At 43.4% G+C, this 27,660-nt stretch overlaps 1 protein-coding gene across 1 annotated transcript; it reads left to right on the forward strand.

Moving 5' to 3' along the window:
- On the forward strand, positions 1-27,660 carry LOC310866857 (neuroligin-4, X-linked-like; the record flags this gene model as incomplete). Its single annotated transcript, XM_083776625.1, has 8 exons — positions 1-103; positions 574-726; positions 7,789-7,974; positions 9,340-9,790; positions 9,947-10,160; positions 11,768-11,892; positions 23,790-24,384; positions 26,897-27,660. The coding sequence occupies 8 exons, from the start codon at positions 1-3 to the stop codon at positions 27,302-27,304; spliced, it is 2,235 nt and encodes a 744-aa protein (XP_083632751.1). The 3' UTR covers positions 27,305-27,660.

Below are 27,660 nucleotides of genomic sequence, written 5' to 3' on the forward strand. Positions count from 1 at the left end.
ATGCCGTCCTGGCTCACGGCGAACCTGGACATAGCGGCGACGTATCTCACTCACCAGAGCGAGGACTGTCTCTACCTCAATATATACGTTCCCACAGAGGAAGGTGAGTGGATGTGTGAACAAGTCTATTCACACACACACACACACACACACACACACACACAAACATCTCGCGCTCACACACCAGCACTGACACGGTGCCACCTGTCAACTTATCAACAGGATTCTGCTTCTTTCTATGAAAGGAATTGTGAGAGATGTGAGATTACTGTATTCGTTCACACTTCGCACACATGCATAGTATGTGGACATACATATACAAATAATACCGCTGCCGCATATATAGCCTATTATATAGAGTATATACTGTATATGGCACAACACTCTCACTATTACTGTATGAGGAGTTCAGTTTCAGCCCGCAACATATTCTACTGTTTAAAAAGGAAACCCTATCTGAAGTTCATCTGTCTCTGTCTTTCAATCCAATCCTTTCTCTCCCCTATACCTTCTGTTCTCCACCACACCCATCCTCTCATCCATCACTTCCATTCCTCTCTTTTCGCTCCCCAGACATCCATGAGGAAGGAGGCCAGCGTCCAGTAATGGTGTATGTTCACGGCGGTTCATACACGGAAGGCACAGGGAACATGATGGACGGCAGTGTGCTAGCGAGCTATGGCAACGTTATTGTCATAACCCTCAACTACCGCCTAGGAGTACTGGGTAATGTATAATATTTACACTATATTATATTCCATACCCCATTTGGCGCACACACACGCACGCACAAACACACACAACACACACACACACACACACACACACACACACACACACACACACACACACACACACACACACACACACACACACACACACACACACACACACACACACACACACACACACACACACACTGCCTCTAACCCTGGCTGTGTTCATTTTGTGCTGTTCTACCTGCTGTGTAGGGAAAGGAACGTCTATACTTGGTAGGGTTAGCTCCATGCGATAACCACTGACCTACTGTACAGCAAAATTGTGCTGAACTGCTTCAGGTTTTATTGTTTACCGACACGATCATTGATATATCACCTGATTGTGATGAATCTCTTTATGGTTGCTGATGGGTTCATGGACAACAAATAATGAACGGACGCTCAACCAACAGGATTGTAAAGCCCATGCCTTTCTTGATGGCAGCTCGCCCTCATATTCTTTTAGGACATACATCTGGTGAACTGAACGTATTGCAGTGAGGGTAAAACAGTGGAATTCTGATAGATGTTGGGACGGCCAATCATGGAAAAAGTATGGGGGCCGTAAGGGCCTGAAGATTTGTCATTTCAGTCTATTACGGTAGGTCAGTAAGCAGTGGAGGAAAAAAATCAACATTGTGCGTGCATTCCTATTCCTAGTATAAAGCATTAAAGGCTGTGGTTTTATTTTGACAGCTAAGGGGCGTATCATGATGTGGAGCGTAATTCGTTACCAAATATGACAGGCACATAACATAACCCAATTAAACATTTTTATCACTTATACCGCCATTGGCCTAGATCTACGTCAATTAAAGCTCATTATTTAATAAAACCCTCAACACCATTGCCGTAGATTAATGGCAATTGCGCTTTTATAGCGCTTTTGATCGATCAAGTCATAATGCTACTTACGTTAGCAACGGGTTGCTAGCTGGTGCTCTCAATAACACAGGATCGCGTCATTAAAATCTATTCTATCTGTTTCTTTCAATCGCCTGTATCTCCTATTCCTTGTCCCAGATGGCATTTTTGGTCAAAACAAGGTTTATTCCAGGGCCCAGAGCAGACGATGCGATCCTTCTGCATCATGTTAAAGCAGCATCCGCGGCAAACATGGAACGATACAGCATCGTCTCACAACCCAACATAAGTTCACAACATCCGGTGTGGCTCTTCAAAATATGAGCTGAACAGGGAAAAATGGAATGGCGTCAATTATATCATAATTTGTCAATAAATGCTAGCGCTGTTAGGGCTCCATTAAGCAATTCATATAATATGACATATAATATTACAGTTTTATGAGCTGGGGGCGTGTGGAAAGTCATATCGCAATTTTAAGCATGTTAAGAAGCGCTTTCGACACCCCGTGGAGTGCGCAAAACGGCCTTGAATTAGTCATGGGAGTGTTTAAGGCGTGTTTGAGACGTACCCAATCAACATGTCCGTACTATTCTCTTTACCAGTCAGCTGATGTCACATACGGAATGCGCACTTTGGGGATCGTGGTATTACATTTCTTCAGGCTGGCACCATAGAAGACATGACATGACTTCTGTCACATTTGGGTTAATTATTCCTATTGCACTGCATGCTGTCACCTTTATGCCTCAAAATAATTAGTTTCTATTGAAAAACACCAGTAAAATAACTAGGGATGCCAAACGACTCATATTTGGCCAATCGACGAATCGAGGCCAAAAATCGACGAGTCGAACGACTTTTTTCCTTTTTTTTCTTCATTATTTTTATATTTTTTTGTTGCTGCGCAGCAGTTGAGGAGAACGCAACTATGCATTCCTTTAAGCAACACAACTTCTGCAGCTGCATCCATATGTTTAGAATTTGCACAATGATCAAATCCCAATAATAAAAAATAAACTTTATTTTGTAAACAACGAAACTGAAGGAGCAGCGGCGCTATCGGCTAGCCGCTAGTCCCAACTCTCAAGTGTCTGCAGCCTGTCAAGAGTAATGAACTGATACGAGACGCACGTTGTTCCGTATTTTAATGTCGGGTCGGATAATAAATACAGTATAAATGACGGCGGGATTTATTTGACAACTCTATCCTGCTTTCTTCACGAGAACTCGAGAAGAGAAGAGCGCTCACCGCTCAGAACAGAGCAGACCTGTGGCTGTCAGCTCACTTTACGGCATGTGTAGATGAGCTGGGTCTGGGAAGCTCAGAGCTGCAGCCATTGGCTCATGATACGAGTACACGACCAATGGGACAGATCATTCAGTGTTGCTAAGATACCACCCCCCACCACACACACACGCACACACCCTTGGACGATGGGGTCCACAGCGCTCTGCTCAAAGTAAACTTGCATGCAACGAGCGGCACTGACTGACTGAAAAAATAATAATACAAATAAAAACGATTTTTCGACTCATACGTTTTGAGTCGCGGGAGGCATGAGTCGATAATCGAGTCGATTTTCAACTTTTTTCAACATTCCTAAAAATAACGTTTATTATATTTTATTTCATTCAAGTCATGATGAAGGAATGAGTTGAATGCTGCTGCTTAATGCTGTGCCTGTGGCCCCGATGGTATATGGTCTTCGCTCGTAGCATTTTATTGAAGAAGATTTGAATCGGGTGTGATACAGCATATGAAAGCAAACTTCCCAAGGATTATGGAGATGTTTTTATTTATTTTTAAGGTTGAGAAATGAAAGAATTATGGCCGTTTCTAATCTCAACATTTTACAAGAAAATGACAAAAAGAGGCTGTTGCCATGTCTCATAGAAACAAGTAAATAGGTCTATAAAAATAAGCGCATATAACAGGGGTCTGTAACCTATTTTAAATGAAGTGTCATGTTTTTATTTTCTAGATAGTGAGTCTGCCATATCCAGATTATTTTTAATGACACCACATTAAAATAAAAAAACATATTTTGATTGTCCACAAATATAAAGTTCTTCCTTCTTTTTAAATGTTCTTGCACATTGTTATAATGATCATTATATATCCCCCTGCAATCATAGTTTTAATGAATGAATGTGATGCATTGTGAGCTGGTATAGATCTGCTATTTTCAAAAGTAATCTTGGAAATTTTTAATTTAATTTTTTGATTAGCCGTCCTTAGTTGGGCAAATGCATTCATCTGGGGATGGGAATGTGCTGTGTGAGGATCACTGGTTTAAACAACATTAGGAGAAAAGCCCAAATAACCACTTTAGAAACAAGAAAAGCAACCACAACTAGTACAACTACCAATATTTACAAGCAACTTTACAGAAAAAGAAGCCGCTTATAATAAACAGACATGGCAACACTCCAGCAGCCTCCCAGAGCTGCTCAAGTGTAAAATCAAACAGTGCTTTTTGCGTTTATGAGGTGGTCAGACCCACGTCTAATCGTTATGCGCTGAGTGTTTTTAGGTCAAGGGGCTTAATAGCAAATTGCGCAAAGCGAAAATAATTAACATATGGACACTCCCACAATGCTAAAATATTCAGGTACGCCGTATGCCATATGTGTGTGCGTTCAACACAGGCCGATATGCCTTTCATAATTCGATTGTGCGCAGAGCGAGTGCAATTTATGTATTACCCCATTGTAAAATGGATCTTCAAAATGGCACCCTAAGTGTTAATAACTTTCACTACAAGAAAGTAGTCTGCGCAACTGCTTGCCCAACAAGGAAGTTGCTATTAAAATGCACAGAAGCACAGTGTGTATTTTACAATGGGACTCCGCCAATCAGAATCAAGCAATAGAATGTTTTATAATACCAGTTTTATATTAAAATATATTTTAGAGGAAATGTTTTACAGTGCTCAATTATCAATGAGATCAAACAAGATTGTTAATGATAATACAGATTTTGTGTTTTTTCTGACTGAGTTACCTTTATTTATCTTCTTAATGTTTTGCTGACAGTTTATTAACACTTTGTGGTTGACTGATACCTTTATTGATTCTTGGAATTTGATTTACAAGCAAGTCAGCTGCATAGAAGACTTGATAGAGTCACACAAATGACTCCAGTTTGTTTTGATGGATATGAGTTCATAATGTATATTGCAAAGTCAGTCATGCTGTAGGCCAAAGTTGCAATAAAAGTGAAATAGAATTACAGTGCTGCTGTCACATGATGTTAGAGACGTTAGCGATCCAATTTTGGCGTTTTAATTTTAGTTGGTCCTCTAGGACTATAGTTGCCGGATCAATTCAATAAAGAAAGTATTATGTGCCTCTAGAATCTCTTTTTTTAAGATTAAGCAAAAAACCACATGAAAACAAACATCCAACCACTGTTTTGGTACTTCAAAATGTATTTTATTGAGTACAATGGTGACAATGTAAGCTAAATTTGTCTCCAGAGAGTATTGTATCTGTTTAATAGAAAACGTTTTGCAGAGCAGTGGAATAAACTAACCGGATATTCCATCCGCTTTTATTAATGCATTTCATGCCATAGGGACTATAAACCCCATCCAAGAAGCCAAATGCATGGCCAATTAATGTTATCAAATATTTCTCCTCCACAATAACAATACATTCCACCTATATTCTTGAATGACAAATGTGTGTGAGTGCAATTTGATAGGCTTTGTTTAATGAGAGGATACATTTGAATGTCCCTTGAGGGAATGAGTCACCATAAGCTGGTTTTACATTAAACGTGATCCTCTTCACATCTGTAACTCAGATCTTTTTCATGGCTGTCTGAACAGTGAAAATCAGATTTTCCTGTATATTTCCCAATTCTTGACAGGTACTGTATAAAAAGCTCAAGGCTTGAACGTATTAAGTGCTATCAGTGTTCTGGCTTCTTCCTGGCTCTCATTAGCTTTAACTTTACGACTTTACAATGAAATTACTTGCAGAAAACCCTGGTGCAAGACGACGGAAGTTATATTGTTATCTGTACTGGATCATGGCCCGGTAGTTCATGCATGCACTTGAATTGTGAAATGATCTTTTAGGACCATGTTTAAAATGTTGCATCGGCCCAGGTATATCAAGTTATCCATACTAGAAGTTTATTGTTCATGAAGTCAAATGTGAGGATGTGTGTAAAACCACAAATATTCTACTGTGAGTAATGACATAAATACTTAGTCATAGTCATAGTCATTATACAATCACCTGAGCTGACCAGTGATCCCAGATCAATAGGCTCAATGCACAGCAGCCATATTGGAAAGACATTTGGCCTCACTTCCTTCATAGTTGTTACCTATAGAGCGTCGTGGTCCCGCCCCCTTTCAGAACAACAAGCGGCCCGGAAGAGAATTCATTTTCCCATAGACGTTTTTTCCCATTTCGTTTAATGGGAAACGTCTAATTTTCCCATAGACGTTTCCAAAAGTATTTATTTAAAGACCTATAAGCCTTGGACAAAGCCAACTCGGCTGCTGACAAATCATGACAATAAACAATTTTCTTTGGGCCAAACAAAAAAAAGTGTTGTACCCTGCCCTTTTCTTCTTCTTTCTAATTATTTGTTTGGCCCAAACAATTGTGTTTATTGTAATTGATGGCTTTGTCCGAGGCTTACAGGTCTTTAAATAAATACTTTTTGAAACGTCTATGGGAAAAATGAATGGGAAATTCTCTCGCTCGTCGGGGGTGGGACTGCGATGTTCTATGATACTAACGAAGGCTCTGTTCCATTCAGGTCAAACCCAGAGTCAGGGTGCTGATATTGTCCATGTTACCTCACTAGGAAGTCTCTGCTACACCAGTGGGTCTCAAATCTGGGGTGCAGGGACCCTCATTGTTCCTTGAGGGGGTACCAAATGGCCATTACAGATGTTTAACTCTGAGAGTGTACAAATGTGTACAGTTATGGGGTCGTTGAAATTAAAATGTTTGAGAACCACTGACTACACTAAATGGAACAGATCCTACATTAGTATCATTGGTAATACCTGTGAAGGAAGTAAGGAAGGCCCAATTTCTTTCCAATATTGCTTTTGTGCATAGAGCTTATTCTTCTATTTTTTTTAAAGCTTTTACTTATATGCAATTTCAGTAGAATTATCATCACCATATCATCATCATGATCATCATCACCAGTCACCACCATTATCATCACCAGTAGCATCATTGTCATCATCAAGAACAAAAGCAGTGACAGCCTCATTGTCCTGTTCCTCATCCCTCTCTGCATCGTCATCATCGTCCTAATCCTTGAGGCATGACAGCAAGGTGAGCGTATATGAACCCAAACTATATAAAACTTAAAATAAACGAAAATAGGTCATACCTGGCTATGGGAAAATGGGCATGGGCTTAGTTTGGTCCAGGGACAACACTGGCCCTTACTGCAAACCTGACACTCTCATTACAATCTAATTTGCAGATGATGTGATTTTGTTTTGGCGTCTTAGAAGATTGCATGCAATTGATAGAATACATTGTTTTAACGGTGATGTATATCATGCATTCCTTCCTTGTTCATTATACCGGTATGTGTTGAGTAGCAGTATTCAGAGGAGCTAGAGAGAAATGAGCTACTGCTAATGAGATACTGATATTAGAATCCTTTATTAAATTATTATTGTTTTATGGGTAATTATATTCTCAAGCTCCCAGAGAGACTTGAGCTGTACAGGGAATATGGCAGTAATGCGGCCCATAGTTCTGAGTGCTGAGTGCTCAGGTATGCTCACGTGTGCATGCACACTGGTTGATTTATGGTGATCTAACAATATATTTGTTGGGGGGGAAAGAGAGAGAGAGCAATGAACTCCCCCCCTTCATTGCCAATGTTAACGGGTGGGAATGCTTTCTATATTTGATGTTACAAATTCCATCCCCTCAATGTTTTTTGCTGCAGTCAAAACAGATGAAAATGGTAACTCATAGCCAGCAAGACGTAGTCAAACGCTGTACATACATCCATTTGGAAATAGGTTTCATGGACCTCAGGGGTCTTGCTCAAGCCTATACAAGACCATTTATAAGACTCTTTTTATAAAGTTTCCACCACTGTCTGTTGCTCTGCATAATATCCATTATGATGATAGTTAACACATCTCTTCTTGTCTACCTGCAGGGTTCCTGAGTACCGGCGACCAGGCAGCGAAGGGTAATTATGGGCTGTTGGACCAGATCCAGGCCCTGCGCTGGGTGAAGGAGAACATTGCCGCCTTCGGAGGAGACCCAGACAGGGTCACTGTATTTGGCTCAGGGGCTGGAGCCTCCTGTGTCAGCCTGCTCACCTTGTCCCACTACTCTGAGGGTAATGGCTAGGCATTAAAACTCTTACCAGCCTATGGTGTTTTACTTTTCCTGTCCTTCCTTTGCATGTATTCCTGCTGTTGTTTTTCTCCCACCACCACCCCAGCACCACTGGTGGGCTCTGCTATTCCTGTTCACCATGGGGGGGTCATTATTGTATATGTATTATTGCGTGAGTTATCTGACTGAACTGAAATTTTCATAATACATACAGTCTTATACTGTTTTCCAATGAGCAGCTCAACTGTCGGCATTAGTGCCTTGCTCAGTGACAGCACTGTTTCAGTGGAAAAGTGGGTAAGGAGGAAGGAGTGAGTGTCACACTTTCCTAGTACCCAGCGTCTGGGGGATTAAACCAGGAACCTTTCCTAGTACCCAGCGTCTGGGGGATTAAACCAGGAACCTTTCCTAGTACCCAGCGTCTGGGGGATTAAACCAGGAACCTTTCCTAGTACCCAGCGTCTGGGGGATTAAACCAGGAACCTTTCCTAGTACCCAGCGTCTAAGGGATTAAACCAGGAACCTTTCCTAGTACCCAGCGTCTGGGGGATTAAACCAGGAACCTTTCCTAGTACCCAGCGTCTGGGGGATTAAACCAGGAACCTTTCCTAGTACCCAGCGTCTGGGGGATTAAACCAGGAACCTTTCCTAGTACCCATCGTCTGGGGGATTAAACCAGGAACCTTTAGCCACAAGCATGCTTCTCTAAACTAGCCACTGCTGTTCCTTTTTTGGGAAAGCTGTGTAGAAAGGCTTTTGGCAGTTTAAGGCCATAAATCTGACATTTAGGAGTATGGGACTTTTATAGGTGTTCAGTGATTCAGTTTTATCCCCGGTAATTGATTTTCTTAATAAGGAATATTAATAAGCTTGCACACTCACCCAAAGTACTCTGAGCTGATCGCTATAAGAATGTTGAACTTTAAATCCTGATTGACTAACCTAACCTTGACCCTTAAGCCTGGCCTATTATTACCCAGACCCAACATAATAAATACTACTTCACTGTGTGTTCCAAATGCTTTTTATTCGTTGTATGAGTGCTGCATTGTCTATGAGAGTGTATGCATCCAAATGTGGCAGTCATGCGTGTCGGTGTGCATACATACACGTGTGCATGCATGTGTGTGCAGCCTAATATTCCAGTGCATTTATGACATTATGGCATTTATGTGTGTATCTGTGCATAACGTATCTATCTGTGTGTGCACAATGTATATGCGCATGCGTCCATAAATGTGCTCGTGCGTAAGTGTGCGCGTCCATGAACGTTTGCATATTTATGCATGTGCACTTGTGCAGCCATGTGTGGACAAATGCATCAATGTATCTGTATATTCATATGTCTGCTCATGTGTGTCCACAGACCTGTTCCACAGGGCCATCATCCAGAGTGGCAGCGCTTTAGCCAGCTGGGCCGTCAACTACCAGCCCAGTAAATACGCCCGGCAGCTCGGAGAGAGAGTGGGCTGTGGCATCGACGACAGCACCCAACTGGTCGCCTGCCTCCAGGGGCGGAGTTACCGCGAACTTGTGGAGCAGAACGTTCCGCCGGCCAAGTATCACACAGCGTTCGCCCCGGTGATCGACGGTGACGTGATACCAGACGACCCCCAGATTCTGATGGAGCAGGGGGAGTTCCTCAACTACGACGTGATGCTGGGAGTTAACCAGGGGGAAGGCGTGAAGTTTGTGGAAGGCATCGTGGACTCGGAGGATGGCGTCACGGCCGAGGACTTTGACTTCGCAGTATCAGACTTTGTGGATAGTTTGTACGGATACCCAGAGGGCCGGGACACTCTGAGAGAAAGCATAAGGTGTGTGTGTGTGTGTTACATAATGTGTGTGTAGTGTACTCACATGTAAAGCTCCTTGATTTTCTATTTGAAATTATAGATTGATAGATTGATTAGTAAGATCCATTGATTTGTTAGTTGACTGGCCAGCCGACTAAATTGATCCCCTAAATAAAGGTTCATGTACACGGACTGGGCCGACCGGGACAACGCAGAGACGCGTCGGAAGACTCTGGTGGCGCTCTTCACCGATCATCAGTGGGTGGCACCGGCGGTGGCCACGGCTGACCTCCACGCCCAGTACGGCTCGCCCACCTACTTCTACTCCTTCTACCACCACTGCCAGAGTGACGCCACGCCCCCCTGGGCCGACTCGGCTCACGGAGACGAGGTACGTCCGTGACACGCTGGCAGTGACAGATGGACAAATGAATGCTTGGATAGATGGGTAGATTACATACACGCTCCCTCGCCATCATCGTGCTGAGAGAGGGTGTATATATAAAAAGATTAAAGTGCTGCTGCCTAGCAAAATAGAATAATTGATGAGTTGGATTAATAATTCAGCCCAGCTGGGTGTGATATTAGGTGTGTGTGTGTGGGTGAATAAAGGGATGCAACATGGCTGGCACGTGAATTATTTATTCCACGTTACTGTGACAAAGTATATATAATAAACACAATGAATCCAATACAAAGCAAAAACAGGCTATATGGGGCAACTAAAAGAAACAATCAAAACTATCTATCCCTATTCTAAGTACCACATGCACCCTCTTACCTAACTCTAACCAACAAATGAAATGAAATGTTACACAGGATCAAACTACCTAAACTGTCTACGCTAACTACTGCCTAACAAAGGTTTACAAAAAGCACGCTCCCATACTCCATATACATTATATATTATATCTCTATATATATATAATTATAATCAGTTGTAACTTTAAGACAGATAAAGGCCCAGGGCGCTCCCCACACAGGTAAAGACCCTGGCCTACATTTATACCCAGTTTAGAGCTTTTCACAGCTCCTCTGGACAGTGTGCACTCAGTATGATCGACTGAAGGCCTATTCATAGTCTGGATTTTCGGTGGTAAGGTGACCACCGCTCCGGTGGTGAGCTGACCACCGGAGCTGAAATAACGTTGAGCGGTGGTGAGTAAAAACAGAGAGAAGGGCTGGAGCGGTGGTGGTGGTTTGCACTTCACCGCGGCTCGTGACGTCATGTTGTAGTTCGGTGGTCACCCCACCACCGTAAATCCAGACTATGTATGAGCCTTGAGCCACACTGCCACTGATCGCACGTCACAGCTGCGGTTAAGTATCCTTCCCCAGGCTGGCCCTCTGATCGTGGATTGGCTCACGGTGACGAGGTGGGCAGGCAGAAGGTGGATGTTTCTCCAAGCACCACAGCAGACCAAACCTGGGACTGAAAATGTCGATCAGCACTCTGTACAATGTAACCGTATTCCCATAATCGCTGTACACTATATATTATATATATATATATATATAAACATAACCATGTTATAATATAATATATATATAAATACAATCCCCGATTATGTAACAAGAAATATCTCAGAGATTACTAAAATAAATAAAGAAGTTGATTTAGTTTAGCTCAGTTTAATACTGGTACTGTGACAAGTGCTTATGGAGTCAAATCAAGCCATCCAAGTGATGAAATATTTCAAATCCTTGTGGAATTAATCTTTGTGCAGATATGGTTAGGAGGCTGTTCAGTGTATTAGCATATCCACTGCTACAGTGAACAAACCTGATAGATGTTGTGTGATTCAATAATATTTAATACGAAAGTAAACACTGTATTGACCAGCTTCTCTGCTCTCTCTCTCTCTTGTGCGTGTGTGTGCTTGCGTGCTTGTGTGCTTGTGTGTGTGTGTGTGTGTGTGTGTGTGTGTGTGTGTGTGTGTGTGTGTGTGTGTGTGTGTGTGTGTGCACGTGCATGTGTGCGTGCGTGCGTGCGTGCAGGTGCCCTATGTGTTTGGAGTGCCGATGGTGGGACCTACTGATCTGTTCAACTGTAACTTCTCTAAGAACGACGTCATGCTGAGCGCAGTAGTGATGACCTACTGGACCAACTTTGCCAAGACTGGGTGAGTGGTTCAACTCCACACGTTGATTTCCATGGAAGCGTCCCACGTGGACTAGCCTCGGAAACCGCAGGCGTTTTGTTTTAAAAGGAAGAAAATGTTTTTATTCCTTAGCTTTTTGTGGGTTTTTTCTCGTTCTACTGCGGAGTGGAGGTAAGCGGTGGGAGGGGAGGCGGGCTCATAGGTTGGTGAACCAATAAGAAGTCGCCGTTGGTTTCTAGCGCTATTTTGTTCCGCCCCTCTATGCCCAGAAAAGCATAGGGCTCTTTCAGACAGAAAAGCATAGGGCTCTTTCAGACAGAAAAGCATAGGGCTCTTTCAGACAGAAAAGCATAGGGCTCTTTCAGACAGAAAAGCATTGAGCTTTTATTTTGTAGTATCTAGTGTCTCTTGGTTTCCTGTGTTGCCCATGTGTACCTGCCTTGTCTAACCCTGTGATTAGTGTAGTGTTCTCCACCTGTGTCCTGTTAGTCTCCCAGCCAATCCCTGTGTTGATTTGTCTGTTGTATGTCACTTGTGTTTGATCCTAGTGAACTCCCAGAGTATTTCTAGTTCTCGTTCGCCTCGTGTTCCTGTTTGCTCTTGGATTTTGGTAATAAACCTTCTGCATTTCCAATACTTTGCCTCTCCCCTGCCTCATATTGTGACATAGGGCTCTTTCAGACAAAAAAGCATAGGACTCTTTCAGACAGAATTTCACAGAAAAGCATAGGGCTCTTTCAAACACTTGGACCAACATTGAACAGAAGTGCTTCATGCGTGCTCTCACTGGACGTCATAAAGGTTCACATGAAAATATTATTTTCTATATTACTTGAATTAAAAAGGAAAGTATTATTTTCTAAAGAACATCCTTTTCAAATGGAAGAAACCTCAAACCACTGCAGAAACTTAAAGGTATATTCAGTGATTTCACTCAAAAAACCTTAGCTTTCGTTTTTGGCTGTGGGACCCAGCCTTTCGTCCAATCAGGATAGAGAGTCAAAAACGAAACCTAAGGTTTTTTGACCCCCAGGGGTTAACTGGGGACAGGGAGGAACTCCTTATATGGCCAGAACACTCTATAGTAGGGAGGATTATCACAACAAAACAAAAAAATAAGTGATATTTGAATTAAGTGAAATCACTGAATATACCTTTAAGCCACAAATTAATTTGTTATTTATAAATGTAATTATTTTTTCTTTTTTGTTAAACTGAAATATATAGTAATGCTACTACCGGTATACAGGAAATGGCCATTGCGTTATTTTATGTTGAACCTTAAAAAAGTTCTCCAGAACCAAGTTTCTAATTTGATTTTGGTCAGTCATGCACATCCCTAGTCTAAGACAGACTATTAAACTGCACTGTATAACTAAAACATTAAATGAGTGTCATTTATTATAATGGAACCATAACCATTGTTCGAAAAGTGGTTATATTATTGAAAGACCTGCCTTTTACTAGACAGCATGTTCCTTTTGGAATTTTGGAGAAATCAGGCTTGAATTTTCAGTCAATCTTCCAAAGGTAGAAATAATGAAGAGAGCAAGACTATAATCTGGCATGCTATCAAAAGAAAAAAGATACGTTTCACTATTGGCAATGCACAGCAAACGGGACCCTTTATCAAAGCTTGATTGCCCATGTCAGTAGAGTGAGTGGTTTATTGTTGAATGTGTGTCATCCGTAAACATCTGTAACATTAAAGGGATATTTCACTTTCAAACATTTTCATTCAGTCCTTTTTACAGGACAATTTTAGTTTTTTTTTTCAACCAAGGTTCATGTTTTAGGTTTTTATTAGGGAAAGTAAAAGATGAGTGTTAATTGTTTTTCATCTGCTGCTTTCTTTCGTTTTAGCTATTTTTGACAGGGGGGCGGGGCTAAATATGTTTATTTTGTACACAATTTTATAGCGATTTATTTTTTTCTTATTTACTATAGTCCTACTAGACCCCATGAAATTACATCTGGCCACAAAAGATCACAGGACTGAATGTGAAGGGGGTTACCAGAGGCGTCAGGTTCCTATAACGGCGGTGGGTGCAGCCCCCCCCCCCCAGCCACGCCCCCCCCCCCCCCCCCCCCCCCCCCGCAGGGAAAAACAAGTTTTTTTCTTTTCGTTTGGTACTTTATTTACAGTTTGCTAATGAAGAGTATACTCTGAATATATTCTTTGAGGTTTGGCCTTATATCAAACATACATGCTCAGTCTTTTAATTAATACATTTGCAACTGTTTGAATAAAGGTTGTACACATCAGTGAAATTAACCACTAAATCCCTAATTGAGAGAGTGCAAGCCACCACAGCTCATGAAACATATAGGCTGCATGGCTAACAGGGCTTAGTGCTTATACCCTACCATATCTCTCCTTTCTCTGGCTCTATGACTTATACACCCATGAAAAATGGAAAATATAAATTTCATTGAGTGTATACCATTTGGAATTATACCAATCGGTTGAGATTTGGCTGATTATATCCAAAGTTAGATATCAACTTTTTGCGCAAGGGCCATTGGGACTGTTGCGGCTATACTGTTGCGGCTATACTACTGCGGCATACTATGCCACATTATAAACAAGTTTACTTTACCTCCTCACTGTCCTCAGTGTTTGGGACGGGACATGCGTAGGCCTGTATCATGTGCTGTCTGCGTGCATATAAGCGCTGCGCTCCAGTGAAATTGTGCGGCTTGAGAAAAATGTGTTAATTTGTGTTGGATAAGGGCTTATTGGTGGGTTTTCCGTAGATATTAAGGACTAGTTAGGGTGTGTTTTAGCCGGCGGTGACGAATTGTAGCATGGACTGGACGAATCTCTTCTTGGCTGGAGGTGGCTTCATCATCGTAGTCAAATGGAAATAAATCCTGTACTGTACTGTATGCAACATTTATACTCTCTACCTGGCAGCAGAACAAAGGCCACCTTATTAGCATTTGAATGCCCATGGGCGGCGGCCCAACACATATCTTGGCCCAAGCTCCCCCAACCCCCCGTAAAGGGTGAATATGTGCATGACAACATGACCACTGGGAAGGGACATTTCAGTCAGGACAGTTACTATAGGGGGCTGCCATACTGTGTTGTATATGTCAGTTTGTCACCCCCTTCACATTCAGTAGATCCTGTGATCTTTTGTGGCCAGATGTAATTTCCTGGGGTCATCTAAAAAATACTATAAAATTGTGTAAAGAAATACATATTTAGCCCCATGTTCGAATGCCCCCGCCCCCCTGTGAAAAATAGCTGAAATCCCTAAAACGAAAGAAAGCAGCAAATGAAAAACAAATGACACTCATATTTTACTTTCTCTAATAACAACCTAAAACATGAACCTTGGATGAGAAAAACTAAAGTTGTCCTTTAAGTTTCTTGATTGAGTATTTAGACTTTTGGTATTAATTTTACCAGACACGTGACGTCCCCTTCCTATACAAACTCCATTTTAACCATGTTAGATTCATTGAAAAGACCTGTCCTTGTTTCTGGTGGCTGATATTGTCATTGTCCTTATAATGCACGAGGAGACTGTTTTTTCAATTACTTGTTTCATGTTTCTTTTGTTTTATCAGTTTTTTTTTCTTTTCATTTTCCCAAAGAATTATAAAAAAATGGAAAATTGGAATTTATGTCTAAATACTGAATCAAGCAACTTAAAAACTGTCTGGGGTGTTCACAAAAGCTTGATTAGACATTAAAATGACCCCAAACATTTGAAACACGTTTGAAAGTGAAATATCCCTTTACATTATCATTTTACAGTAGAGAGCCTGTCTGGCAATCAGAAGGTCCCGTCCTGATTCACCCCCTGGTCTGACCCCTGGTTTGTCCTCTGATTCGCCTCCTGGTTTGTCCCCTGATTCGCCTCCTGGTTTGTCCCCTGATTCGCCTCCTGGTTTGTTCCCTGATTTGTCCCCTGGATTGTCCCCTGATTCGCCTCCTGGTTTGTCCCCTGGATTGTCCCCTGATTCGCCTCCTGGTTTGTCCCCTGATTTGTCACCTGGATTTTCCCATGATTCGCCTCCTGGTTTGCCCCCTGGTTTCCCCCCTGATTCGCCCAAATATGGAGTCTGTCTATGCAGATGTCAGAACATCATTGTGATGTCAGAACAGGCCACTCCATATATGGAGATCTAGGGGTGATCAGGTGTGATCAATTGGCTAATTTGGGCACTGTCCAGAGCCCGGGCAGAGGCTTTTGTGCTGGTTCTGGACAACAGTGTACCCCACCTACTCAAGGCCAGGCACTGCACTCCCTGTGGTGGTGTGGAACGTGTGTGTCAAATTTGAAGTTGGTGGGGCGAACGGTTCTCGAGTTACGTGGATTACAGACGTACATACACATGGAACGTGGTGCCCAGTGTCCGGCTGTAGAGCACCGGGTTGGTAACGATGGAAGTTGGAGATCCATGCCCCACCCGTCTATGCAATACCCATTGTACCCGTGTCAGAGAAGTACCCGCTCCACCCATCTGTCTGTGTCCCTTTGCAGACCAGCTCCATATATATTCGCCATAAATATTATGAAGACATATGGTTGGGCTAATTTGGGCCCTGTCCAGAGCCTGGGTGTGTCAAATGCGAGGTTGCACGTCATTGTGATGTCAGAACATTATTGTGATGTCAGAACAGGCCAGCTCCAGAGATGAGCAATTTCTGTATTTCTGTACCTGTCTCTCAGTGTCCTTTATTCCTATATATGGAGTTATGTGTCAGGCATGCCCATGAAGTGCAGGTCAGCTCCAGTATGGATATCTATGGGTGGGCTAATTTGGGCCCTGTCCAGAGACTGCATGGGTGTGTCAAATGCGAGGTTGCATGTCATTGTGATGTCAGAACAATATTGTGATGTCAAAACAGGCCAGCTCCATATATGGAGATCTATGGGTGGGCTAATTTGGGCCCTGTCCAGAACCTGGGCAGAGGCTTTAGTGCTGGTTCTGGAGGACAACTGGCCATCCGATGGACTCGACACCGGGCACTGCACTCCCTGTGGTGGTGTAGAACGTCACGTGTGTGTCAAATTTGAAGTCTGTGTGACGAACGATTCTCGAGTTACGTGGATTACAGACATACACACAGAGACGTGGTGCATTTATAGATATATAGCAAATGGCCGCCGTGTCAATATGGTGTATAGTGCCCACTGCTCCTAATAGTTAAGATAGTTCAATTTCATGGTCAAATGTACAGCGACAAAAATACCCCAAAAGGAGTGGAGACTCAATCATTATCAATTATTTCCGCTAACCAAAATATCAGTAATTATTCCACATCCTTTGATTTCTGGCTTCTTGGGAAATGTATTTCTTTTAATTTTGGTCTTGCTCCATGGTGCTTCGTTTATTGTCAATTTGTTGGACTAATACATGGTAAAACCATCAGAATATTCATATATGTGCAAGCGTAGTCATTGCCAGGGATTATGAAGAGAAGCTATTCAAATTTACCTTCAAGATAGGACTGAGGTGATTGCTGTAGCTAGAGATTAGCCTTAAGACATCTCTCCACAGATAAGTGGCTTTTTAAGAAACTAAAGGGAGTTGAGTTTTCAGAATGAGGAAAGATGAAGATGCAGCATTGGAGGGTAAATATCCCTGGGTTTACACCATAGGCCTACACCAAAAAATAACGAGCTCATTGGAAAAGGATGGATTACTACATCTAGCTGCTGTATCCAATTTCTGACTGAAATTTTTATTTATGAACCAACTGTGAAATATATAAGGTTAAATGCTCATATCAATCTCAATTCAAAATTCTGTCAGATTGTTTGTTTTGCTAAATAATCTTTATAAGGCAATGAGAAACCCATTCTAGGTTAGTGGCCATCATTATTCAAAGTACTATGTTCTCATATTCTGTTTATTCAATTCTGTTCTTCTCTATTGTCTTTACCCTCCCATTGTCTTTTAATCTCCTCTTCAACGGTTGGTTACATGTAGAACAGCTTCTAATCTTTAAACGCTTTGCAGACTTTTGAACGTGGAAGTCAATTTGCCCATCAATGCTGCAAGATCATGAGAAAGATCCTGTAAAGGAATAAAGACATATAAAGCATTTTACAAAACTGATAATTTACCCTGATAACTGTGGCCAATATCATGCTATATAATTTAGAAGATAATTGTACTTGTACGTAATTACTAGTAATTACTCCAATAGAGACTCCCACTCTCTCCACTGAGACCTCTTTTGATTTAGCAAGACATTTGTAGTCTAGACGTGCAGGTCTAAATCTCCAAAGAGCCATAGTATTTCTCTACGGACAGAATTAGGCCAGTATTCAAACTGTTCTTAAAACTTTGGAAAAAGTAAAAAAAGATCATGCATTAAGTGGATGCCTTACCATGCAAGCGAAATATTCTCAGTTTTGCAGCCACACTGTAAAAGTGTTCATTTAAAGGGTGTTGTTTTGTCATTCCTTTTTTTTTTTAATACACTGTATTATAGCAGTTGCTATGGAGTGTTTGTTCAGTAACAGGGGGGTCTCTTCAACAGTTTAGTAAACAGAAAATACTCAAAGAAACCTCTGCTCCTCGTACAGTGAGGACACTTCGCCGCTCTCGCCTATGCTTGCATTCCTCAACTGATATCCATGCTTTATTTTTATTTTTTATCTCTACAAGTGGATCCTAGATACTTGTAAACCGATGGGAATGTTTTTGTTCTTTAGATAGAAGTTTTTGCTTACTTCAAAATACCCTTTTTTTTACCTCCTGTGACTGGGTACGTGGCACATAGCTAGCTATATAGCCCACAACATGAATTCCAAGGACAGAGAATCAAGAGATAGCGCCCTAGCCAAAACAGATAATATTGTGGCAAAACGCACAGAGCGTGGGGTCACAGCGCCCCCTGGGGGAGAAAACACAGCACCCCCTGGTGGAGGAAAACGCACAGAGCGTAGAGTCACAGCGCCCCCTGGTGGAGGAAAACTCACAGAGTGTGAAGTCATCGCGCCCCCTGGTGGAGGAAAACGCACAGAGCGTGGAGTCACAGCGCCCCCTGGGGGAGAAAAACTCACAGAGCATGAAGTCACAGCGCCCCCTGGTGGAGGAAAACGCACAGAGCGTGGAGTCACAGCGCCCCCTGGTGGAGAAAAACTCACAGAGCGTGAAGTCACAGCGCTCCCTGGTGGAGGAAAACGCACAGAGCGTGGAGTCACAGCGCCCCCTGGGGGAGAAAAATTCACAGAGCGTGAAGTCACAGCGCCCCCTGGGGGAGAAAAACTCACAGAGGATGAAGTCACAGCGCCCCCTGGTGGAGGAAAACGCACAGTGTGGAGTCACAGCGCCCCCTGGTGGAGAAAAACTCACAGAGCGTGAAGTCACAGCGCTCCCTGGTGGAGGAAACTCAGAGTGTGAAGTCACAGCGCCCCCTGGGGGAGAAAAACTCCCAGAGCATGAAGTCACAGCGCCCCCTGGTGGAGGAAAACGCACAGAGCGTGGAGTCACAGCGCCCCCTGGTGGAGAAAAACGCACAGAGCGTGGAGTCACAGCGCCCCCCGGTGGAGAAAAACTCACAGAGCGTGAAGTCACAGCGCCCCCTGGTGGAGAAAAAGTCTCAGAGCATGAAGTCACGGCGTCCCCTGGTGGAGAAGAAACCACAGAGCATGAAGTCACAGCATCCCCTGGTGGAGAAAAAAATCACAGAGCATGAAGCCACAGTGTCCCCTGGTGGAGAAGAAATCTCAGAGCATGAAGTCACAGCATCCCCTGGTGGAGAAGAAATCACAGAGCATGAAGTCACAGCGTCCCCTGGTGGAGAAGATACTGAGGCCGCCGAGAGGTCCTTCAATGACAGTCGAGTGGAAGAATTTCTAACTCCCTCACCAATATATCTCCTCTCATTCACCCCGAGCATGGTGGACCTGATAAACATTGGAATAAAGTCGACCCCCCTTGCCAGAAGATGTCACCGACTGACGGCGTCCCATATGTCAAGCCCAGCTCCAGATAGCCTAGAAAATACATTTGATAACTGATATGAGCAGGGTCCATTATGCGCAGCAACAAACATGTATGGACCCCATGCTTCTAGAAAGCCTGGTGTTTCAATCACTGCACAGGTTGAGGTTCACAACATTTCTACTGTTATTTCAAATAGAGTGTCCAACACAAGGAGTGGTCTGGAGATAGAAAGCTGTTTGGTTACTGTACCTCACAGGCATCACAGCCCCCAAAAATGTGATAACAAGCTTAACCTTGCCTTGTTTAACATCAGGTCATCAACAAATAAGTCCTCCTCTGTAAATGATATAATCTGTAAAGAGAAGCTAGATATAATCTTTCTAACAGAGACATGGCTTGGCTCGGATGGAGCTGTTCTCCTAGCGCCAGCCTGTCCCGCAAACTACAGTTTCATTCACTCTGTTCGCGAGGCTAAGAAAGGAGGTGGACTGGCAATATTTTTTTCAGACACGTTAAAATTCAAGGCTCTGACCCTTGGCAGCTTTACATCCTTTGAATACCAGGCCACTATACTACATGGTCAATCTTCTATGCCAATGATTAGCATTTATCGCCCGCCAAAATGCAGTAAAGCAATATTTCTAACAGAAATATCAGAACTTTTATCTATCTGCTCCACTAACTATGACAGAACTCTTATCTCATCTTCACCTGGATGATGCTACAGATGCTGTGGCTATGGGTTTCTTAGAGTTACTGCACTCCTTTGAGTTTATCCAACATGTTGTTGGGCCTACACATAAACATGGGCACACTCTGGACCTGGTGATTTCTAGAGGGCTGAACATCACTGTGGAAAGGACTATTGAAAGGCCTGAGCTATCAGACCACTTTTTGCTGTGTTTTAATATGACTGTCTCTGATCTAGAGAAAAACATCACTGAATATACCATAAAAAAGCGTTTTTTTAGCTCTTCTGCAGCCGACGAGTTCTCTCGTCATCTGGGGCCCCCCCTGCCCGTTACTCCCCCAGTGAATGATATGGTTCAAATTTTTAATCTTAGACTAGAGTCAGCTCTTGATATAGTGGCTCCTTTGAAAACAAAAAAGAAACATAACACCAGAGTAACACCCTGGATAAATGAGCATACACGCTCACTGAAGCAAGAATGTCGTAGAGCTGAGCGAGCTTGGAGAAAAAACAAACTCGCCATCCACCTAGAGATTCTTAAAAAGTCAACAGTCGCCTATAACAAAGCCTTGCGTCTAGCAAGGCAGGCATATTTCTCTGGCATTATTAATGAGAACAAGAAAAATGCCAGAGTCCTATTCTCTACCGTTGAACGATTTTTAACCCCCCCCCCCCCCCCCCCAGTCGTACAAGCAGTCTTTCCCGGCCTCTGAAGCTAAGTGTAATGAGTTTGCATGCTTTTTCGATAACAGATTTTTTAACATTAGAGCTGATATTATGAATGGTGTTGCTGCTAGCGCAAACCTTCAAACAGCAGCTAATGGTCCCAGGGTAGATCTCTCCAGGGGGAGCCTATTATCGTTCTGCGCAATTGATGAAGACGAACTCCGCAAAACCATATCACAGATGACATCATCCTCCTGTTCATTGGATACAATTCCCACCACCTTTCTCAAAGAGGTCTTAGACAGTGTGATTGGAGATATCCTAAAAATTGTAAACAGCTCTCTACAATCAGGCCCCTACTCAAGAAACACAATCTTGATCCCTCTGTTTTGGGTAACTATCGACCCATTTCAAATCTACCCTTTCTGGGCAAGGTTTTAGAAAAATGCATCTTTCATCAATTGGATGTGTTTCTACAGAACAATAATGTGCACAACAAATTCCAATCTGGCTTTAGGAAAGGTCACAGCACAGAAACAGCACTTGTAAAAGTAATGAATGATCTTAGGGTGTCTGCTGACAAGAAACATGTATCCGTTCTCTTACTTCTAGATCTAACGGCTGCATTTGACACAATTGATCATTCAATTTTAATACAGCGTCTGGAGCACTGGATAGGCCTGTCTGGTACGGCCCTGTCCTGGTTTTCCTCCTACCTATCAAACAGAAGTTACTTTGTCAATCTAGCCGAGTTTGACTCAGTCAAACACGACATCAGTTCTGCCATTGGGCGAACTCATTACCAATCACGGAGTCAATTTTCATTTCTATGCTGATGATACCCAACTATATCTTTCTGTGGCTCCAGATGATCCCTGTGCTTTAGACCCGCTGTTGACCTGTCTGTCTAGCATCAAATTTTGGATGAGTGAGAACTTTCTCAAGCTAAATGAGGATAAGACAGAAGTTCTCATAATCGGTTCTAGTGAGCAGAAAAAATCAATAATAAGCAGACTTGGCAACCTGACTGTAGAAAGTAACAGTACAGTAAAGAACCTGGGGGTTATTATTGATTCTGATTTGAATTTTAATTCACATATTAATCATGTTACCAAGATTGCCTTTTTTCACCTTAGAAATATTGCACGAATCAGAGCCTATTTGTCCTTGGACGATGCAAAAACGCTAATCCACGCCTTTGTTTTTTCTCGGCTTGATTACGGCAATGCACTTTTTTCAGGACTGCCTAAGAAAACAACTGACAGATTACAACTTGTCCAAAATGCAGCAGCCAGAGTTTTAACTAGAACTAAGATGAGAGAACATATTACTCCAGTTTTGGCATCACTGCACTGGCTTCCGGTTGTTTTTAGGATTGATTTTAAAATTATTTTACTTGTCTATAAAGCTCTCAATGGTCTCGCACCTTCCTACCTACATGACTGCCTGCCTAAATATGTCCCAAACCGCCCCCTAAGGTTTTCCACTGCTGGCCTGCTCGCTTTGCCTAAAAAAATGGCAACTAAAAAATACGGGGAAGCAGCTTTTTGCTTCTACGGGCCGTCGGTATGGAACAAGCTCCCACTGTACCTTCGTCAGGCAGCCTCTGTAGACATTTTTAAAGCTCAGCTCAAGACCCACTTCTACAACATTGCTTTTAATTGATCTTTTATTTTTTGTTATTCATGTCCTCACTGTATTGCATTACTGCTTGTTTTTTAATGTCGTTGCCTTGCTTTTCTTTTATTCTCCATTGTTCTGTAAAGCACTTTGAGCTGCATTTCATGTCATGAAAGGTGCTATACAAATAAAGTTTTATTATTATTATTATTATCATACAAAAACGACTAAGGTTTCGACCTATGCGGTCCCTCTGATGAGACGCATAGGTCGAAATGTTAGTCATTTTTGTAGACTAGCACCTAATAAAAAGGCTTAAAATATCCGTGCTGCTCCAGTGTCCTCTCCTCCTTCTGCAATATATGTCCTTGTTCCTGTGATGCACCGGGCTGTCCATGAATTTCCTCGGCTGTTTGTTTGTTCGTTTGCTTGTGTTGTTTCTGCGTTAGCATGTAAGTACCAAGTCTGAGAATGTCCTGCTGTGTATTTCCCTTTCACTGAAATTATCCTATAAACATACTGAAATACATGTCTGTCGTCATTGTCAGGGATTTGAGTGCCATCCTTAAGGATTTCAGTCTTTTGGAAACAGCTTTTATCCTTTTCAAATGAGGATTGATGCTTTTCTTTCTGCCCCTCGTTATTTCTTTCTACTGTGTGCTGGCATTTCTCTACTCCCCGTTCACGAGTCTCTCCTCAGTAATCCTAACCAACACACTGTTCTATATCTCTGTGTCACTTTGTGTTCGCCCGCATGTGAATGTGGAAGTGTATATTTATAGGTCTGGCAAGATTCTAATATAAAAGCTAGTTTTTATCCCAATGAGCTTTAGTTCATCCAGACAACTCTGGTTGAACAAACCATAATCTTTCCATAATAAATCCTCCTCAGACTCCCGTTTGTTAATGTTAACTACTTACGACTGGTATAATGTGAGGGAAAACAACAGGTCCTACACACAGTCTACACTCTGTAATGGGCAACACATGACCCCCGCTGTCTCTCTCTCTTTAACTACAGAGATCCAAACCAGCCTGTACCGCAAGACACCAAGTTCATCCACACAAAGCCTAACCGCTTTGAAGAAGTGGCCTGGTCTAAGTACACACCCAAGGAGCAGCTGTATCTTCACATTGGCCTCAAGCCTCGCGTCAGGGACCACTACAGAGCCACCAAGATCTCCTTCTGGCTCCAGCTTGTGCCCCACTTGCATCACGTCAACGAGCTCCTCCAGTCGGTGTCCTCCTTCACCCACAGTCCCAACCCTCAGGACGACACCCCTTACTCCTACACCAAGCGCCTGGCCAAGGGCTGGCCCCCGAGCAGCACGCGGCACCCGGGGTCGAACGGCGGGGGCACGCCGCAGCCCCCCGAGCCTTCGCTGGACCAGGGAGGGGAGAACGGCGTGCGCGTCCCCAACGAGGACTACTCCACGGAGCTGTCGGTGACCATCGCGGTGGGAGCGTCGCTGCTGTTCCTGAACATCCTGGCGTTCGCCGCGCTGCTCTACAAGAAGGACAAGCGGCGTCTGGAGCACCGCAGGCCACGCCCGCTCCCGCCGAGACGTGACATCACACCCGCAGATGTTGCTGCTCATCTGCAGGGGGAGGGGCTTATGTCGCTACAGGTGAGGCATGTTTAGTGTCTGTCTGTCTTTCTGTCTTTCTGTCTTGTCTGTCTGTCTTTCTGTCTTGTCTGTGTGTGTGTGTGTGTGTGTGTGTGTGTGTGTGTGTGTGTGTGTGTGTGTGTGTGTGTGTGTGTGTGTGTGTGTGTGTGTGTGCGTGCGTGCGTGTGTATTTTTAAGTGTATGTAAGGGAGGATTTGGGTGATGTCATGATTGAGACAAATGGGCACATACTGTATGTTCAGAAGCATCTTCCATAAAATCGTAAATAGTCTCTGATATTTCGTATAAGAGCAAAGGTTAGCCTCAGTCTGTGATTTCTTCACATGGTTGGCTGTACAGTATTGTATGTAGAACAGCAGGAGCAATATTACTAAAACATCATAATGTTAGTATGTTCCATGTTGTGTTCATTGTTTAGGAAACGGCGCACATTAGGATTGGTCATACAAACCTTTTCAGTCGTGAGATTTTATTTTGCTTTCATCCATGGAGACAGCTGATGGCTAATTTGTATGCACAAGAGCAAGAAAGTGTGTGTGTGTGTGTGTGTGTGTGTGTGTGTGTGTGTGTGTGTGTGTGTGTGTGTGTGCGTGTGCGCGTGCGTGTGCGCGCGTAAATGCCTACTTGCTGAATTTTAATATATTAAGGCTATGTGCTACGTGGCATTAAGACCCGAGACCAATTCTACAAACTAGAAACTAGAAGCTTGACTGGCCTTTGGCGTAACGCAGAAACCTGTGGCGTTGCGTAGAGTGGGCCTAATGGTCAAAAGAGGTGGCTCAAATGTGCCTGAATAATGCGTTTCATATTAACTGTTACTGTACAATATGTGAAGACATTGAGGTCAGGATAATAAGCCTAGACAGAGAAGTGTTGAAGAGTCTGTGGCTAATTTGGAGTCTGTGGCTAAGCAGGTGGAGTGCTGGTCAGCCCGCGATGAGCTGACGCACACAGCTACGTTGCCTCTCTGATTCTGGTAGTGGGATGCCTTCTAAATCAGTAGTTCTCAAATGTTTTCGTGCCAATGATATATTTATTTGCCTATTATATTTATATTTATCTTGCTTCAATGGTGGGACGTCATTGAAATCGAAAAACTCATGCACATACATGCACGAGCAATCTTTAGCTGCGTTTTTCTCTGAATTGAGGCTCAGATTGAGGTGATATGAGGTGAGGTACAATGTTAGGAGCTCAATAAAAAAAAATCTCGACGTCCCGGTTAGCATATTAGCGCTTGTTCTGACGCTAGCGAAGGTGATCGGCGGTGGCTCGAAAATGGGCGATTACTACTTCCGGTTCAGAGGGTCTTCTTCGCAGCCTTTTTCGTGCATTCTGTTGGCACTGGTGCCACAGCGCCAGAGTCAATGGTGGCATGGAATCGGTTAAGAATTTTCTTTAAAACATATGTTGCTATACTGTAGCTCAAATCTAAAAGGACACAGATGCTTCCCGGTTTTAATGGGTTAAATACCTGCCGTGAAATTCACTATATTTAAGCTACTTGCTTAAAATGTATGGGTTGTACCGAAGTCAAACCGGCTCATGATGCAATTGAAGGTCAGCGTGACCTCCTGTCGAGATGCTTGAGAAACAGTTGAAGTGGATTAGATTGATCCATTGCAATGCGACACTCAACAGGCACTCGTGTGTGTGCATGCATATGACTCTATATGCTCCGCATTCTTTTTTTTTTACGGTTAGTATTTGTCTCATGTATAATCCAGTGTCCTGTCATGTCTGATTACCTGTCTGACAGAAGAATAAAGCACTTGTGTTGTTGTTCTTGAGCGGCACGGCGCCGCTGTGCATAATGAGTGTGATTTTAACTCTTTGTCAAGTAAAAGCACACACCTGAGAGAACGGCTGTCACACAGCATGCATACTGTATGCTCTGACTGGCCCTCCACTGACACGGCCGCTGTCACAAAGGGTGTTGTTCCTGTGACCCAAGGCAACAGTGGAATGTAATGAGTCCGCTTAAAGGACTATTCCGGATCAACCATTTTCTTACCTTAACCTGATGTTATATAATCGTTGCTGTCTGGAAGAAACCACCTAAATCCATTTTTTTTAATACATCCAAACTCAATAATATTGAACACGCTTTTCATCTGTGTGTTGGTTAAAACAATATTGAAGCAATGGAAAGTATTCAAAAATGCTTTGACAAAAACCTCCTAACTCTTGATCTTTCTCGTCCATTTATCGATCCGCCACCCCACCCACACCATCATCCATTCTCTGTCCACCTGCCACCCACACCATCATCCATTCTCTGTCCACCTGCCACCCCACCCACATCATCATCCATTATTTTATTCGCCATCATCCATCCTTCAATCCATCTTCTTTTCGGTCTAACCATCCAACCTTCCTTCCATCCATCCATGAATGTCTCTACTCATCCATCCATCCATCTGTGAATACCTCTACTCATCCATCCATCCCTCCATCCATCCATCCATGAATCCTTGTCCTGGTGCATGGCTCCATGCAGGTGAAGCAGTTGGAGTGTGACGCTGCCTCAGCAGACGAGAGGAACAACGCCCACCACCACCACACCCTGGACACGCTGGACGCGCTGGACGGCCTCGACACCCAGGACATCTACAGCACGCTGGACACCGTGCGCCTCACCTGCCCGCCCGATTACACCCTGACGCTGCGCCGATCTCCCGACGACGTGCCCCTCATGACCTCCCTTACCCCTGGGTCGCTACCCGTCACCCCAGGGTCGCACCCGGTCACTCCGGCCACCCCCATGACCCCCATGACCCCGGGTTCGGTGGCGGCGATGAGGCTGGGCCACCCTCACCAAGGATACACGCACCACAGTCCGTACAGCAATACGCACTTGCCGCACACGCACATCGCCGCGCACACACACTCCACCACGCGCGTATAACCGCAGCGATGTGCACACGCGCGCATACAGAGAGACGCGGCTGGCACCACATGTTCACACTCACACTCAACATGCAGACAAACACACATATAGATACACACACCAACACTCTCACGACAAAAGACATAAATACCTCTACTAATTGCCCTGCAGGATTGTTACAAACAAACAGAAAGAAAGACATTATCAGTAACAGGATGGAAAGACAAAACAGCTGTGTGTTGCATGTTGGAAATGCAAAACAGGAAGGAGCCTGGGAATTGTTGTTCTATGCATTGGTTACGTCGCCGTGTTCAGAACCAGGGGGTTTACCCGAAGACAGCCGTGGAAACGTCACACAACTTGCTTTGGAATAG

The sequence above is a fragment of the Protomyctophum parallelum genome (assembly GCF_964188405.1).
Source record: "Protomyctophum parallelum genome assembly, chromosome: 11".
NCBI lineage: Eukaryota > Metazoa > Chordata > Actinopteri > Myctophiformes > Myctophidae > Protomyctophum > Protomyctophum parallelum.